Source organism: Odontomachus brunneus, unplaced genomic scaffold, assembly GCF_010583005.1.
Source record: "Odontomachus brunneus isolate Ranch 3 - 2012 unplaced genomic scaffold, Obru_v1 Obru_scaffold_417, whole genome shotgun sequence".
Classification (NCBI taxonomy): Eukaryota; Metazoa; Arthropoda; class Insecta; order Hymenoptera; family Formicidae; genus Odontomachus; species Odontomachus brunneus.
Genome location: NW_022639867.1, coordinates 33784 through 36104, shown reverse-complemented (window position 1 = coordinate 36104; position 2321 = coordinate 33784). Strand labels below are relative to the sequence as shown.

At 39.0% G+C, this 2321-nt stretch overlaps 1 protein-coding gene across 1 annotated transcript in view; it reads right to left on the bottom strand.

The window, feature by feature from the left end:
- Positions 1-318: 318 nt before the first annotated feature.
- LOC116853662 overlaps positions 319-2321 on the bottom strand; it is a 7011-nt gene continuing 5008 nt past the window's right edge. Inside the window, exons 2-3 of the mRNA XM_032834822.1 lie at positions 669-1979; positions 319-531 (exon numbers count right to left, since the gene is read on the bottom strand). Coding sequence (XP_032690713.1) covers positions 496-531; positions 669-1979 — 1347 coding nt within the window. The 3' untranslated portion in view covers positions 319-495. The remainder of the gene's footprint in view (positions 532-668; positions 1980-2321) is intronic.

Genomic DNA, 2321 nt, shown 5'->3' with positions numbered 1-2321 from the left:
TGAGGTCCAGTATATTGATCACCAAATTTCCCAGGCTTCGGTCCTTTTAATAAAAATACATAATCCCCTGGTTTAAATGTTTGAGGATTGGTCTTTTTGTCGTAATGCATCTTAGATTTATTCTTGGCGTTTACGAGATTACGGTTGGCCTGAGTTTGCATTTTGTGTAGTCGAGTGAATAGCTGTATTAGGTAGTCGTCGTATGTTTTTATTTTATCGTCTTCGAGTAAAGGTTCGGTCGAGGGTATGCGAGCAGGTCTACCAAAAACTAATTCATACGGCGTGTGTTTGGTTTCTTCGTGTACACTAGTATTATAATTTTGCATAGCCAAGTCTATCCATTCGTCCCATTCCTTTTCGCTATTAACATATTGCTTTAGATATTCTCCTAGTGCGTGATGAGATCTTTCTAAGGACCCATTTGATTGAGGATGAAATGCAGTGGTCCTAAATTTCCGTATTTTGTAATATCTTGCTAATTTTTTCATCAGGTCGCTAATGAAATTTCGTCCTTGATCGGTGAGTACAGCTCTAGGTGGTCCAAAGATGGCAATAAATCTTTTTACAAATTTGTCGGCTATTGTTGCAGCAGTTTGGTCCGGTAACGGTACAGCTAGGCTGAATTTGCTAAGTTGGTCCTGCATAGTAAGAATGTATTAATTTCCTACCTTAGTTCGTGGTAGTGGTCCAACTATATCCATGGCGATTTTATCGAACGTCCATCCTGGAGTGTCGGTTATTATCATTGGTTGCTTGGTTTTTACTCGAACTAATTTCTTCAGTTGACATTGTAGACACTGTCGAATATATTGCCGAACATCTTCCTTCAGATGTTCCCAGTAGTAGTTTTGACGTATCCTATTGTAAGTTTTGGTAACTCCTCTATGTCCTCCTACCGGTGTACTGTGCATTTCTTGAAGGATTGCGAATCGTATATCCCTAGGTGGGTACTTGATTAGTCCATTGCAGAAGATTATCCGCACATCTGAGCCAAAAAATCCTGTCTGAAATTTAGTTTTAATATCGTTCCAAGGAACGTTTAGTATGTGTTCGCTTTTAGCGACACTTATGCTTGAGAGTTTCAGATTCTCTGCTATTTTTCGCAAATTGGTGATTCCTTGGTATATATTATTCAAAATCCTGGTAGGTCCTTCTTGCTGATCTTCGCTAATGGGTAATATAATATGATATCTTTGGTATCTTTTAATCAGTTTTGCAATTCCCAGGGACAATCCTGTTAACTTAGGTATTTCCTGTCGTTCAAATAATTTACGGGCACCAGAGTCTAAGGGATTTCCCAAAATGTCAGTAAAATATAACAGGTTATCCTTGAGTAAAAAGTGCAGATCCCTGGATTCAACAAGGTTGTTTGCTCTAGTTTGAATATCGATTATGCGTGGTTTTCTTGTGATTATAGTGGGCAATTCGTCTTCACTTTCCTCGTTGGTATCCATGGGTAGCGGTCTCGGTGGTATGTTGTGTCTCTTTAAGTTTATGTCTTTGTCAGGCGTGATTGTCTGCATTTTTTGTTTAGCTCTACTGCGGGTCAACATAGGCCGTTGAGTCTCGATTTTGTCTACCTGCTTTTTGTCCTCTGGATCGGTGGTTTCAGGCACGTGGGCAAGCGCTTCTATTGTTTCACCTGTCGAAGAATCTGCTAATTCTTCCGGATTAAATGATGTAATTTCTGAGGGAGGAATTTCGGACAGTGGGTGATCATCATGTACGTATGTATGAGGAATGTCTTCGTCTTCTGATTCTTCAGTATCTTCTTTCTCGAGTAATTGTCGTATAATCTCTACATCTTTTGGATCGGTTGGATTCAATTTAATTTTAGGATTAATTATTTTACAAACTTCTGATGATAAGTCTACCGGATTTCGTGATAAGGCGTCTGCGTTTACATTTGTTCTACCGGACTTATAGACTACTTCGTATTCGTATTCTGCTAATTTTAGTCTCCAGCGAAGGATTCGCATGTTCGCATCCTGAGCGTTTTTGAACCACATTAAGGGTTTGTGATCTGTTACAAGTGTGAACTTTCTTCCGTATAGATATGGTCTGAAATGTTTGACGCAATATATAATTGCTAGTGCTTCCTTTTCGTAGGTATCGTACTTTAGTTCGTTATCGCTCAGTGTACGAGATGCGTATGCTATTGGCTGATCTTTGTTAATGATTCCTTGAGATAATATTCCGCCTATTGCGTAACCTGATGCGTCTGTAGTTAATATAAATGGTCTCGAAAAATCTGGGTACTGCAAGACCGGTTCTTTACAAAGCTCATTTTTAAGAATATTAAACGATTCTTGCTGTACGTA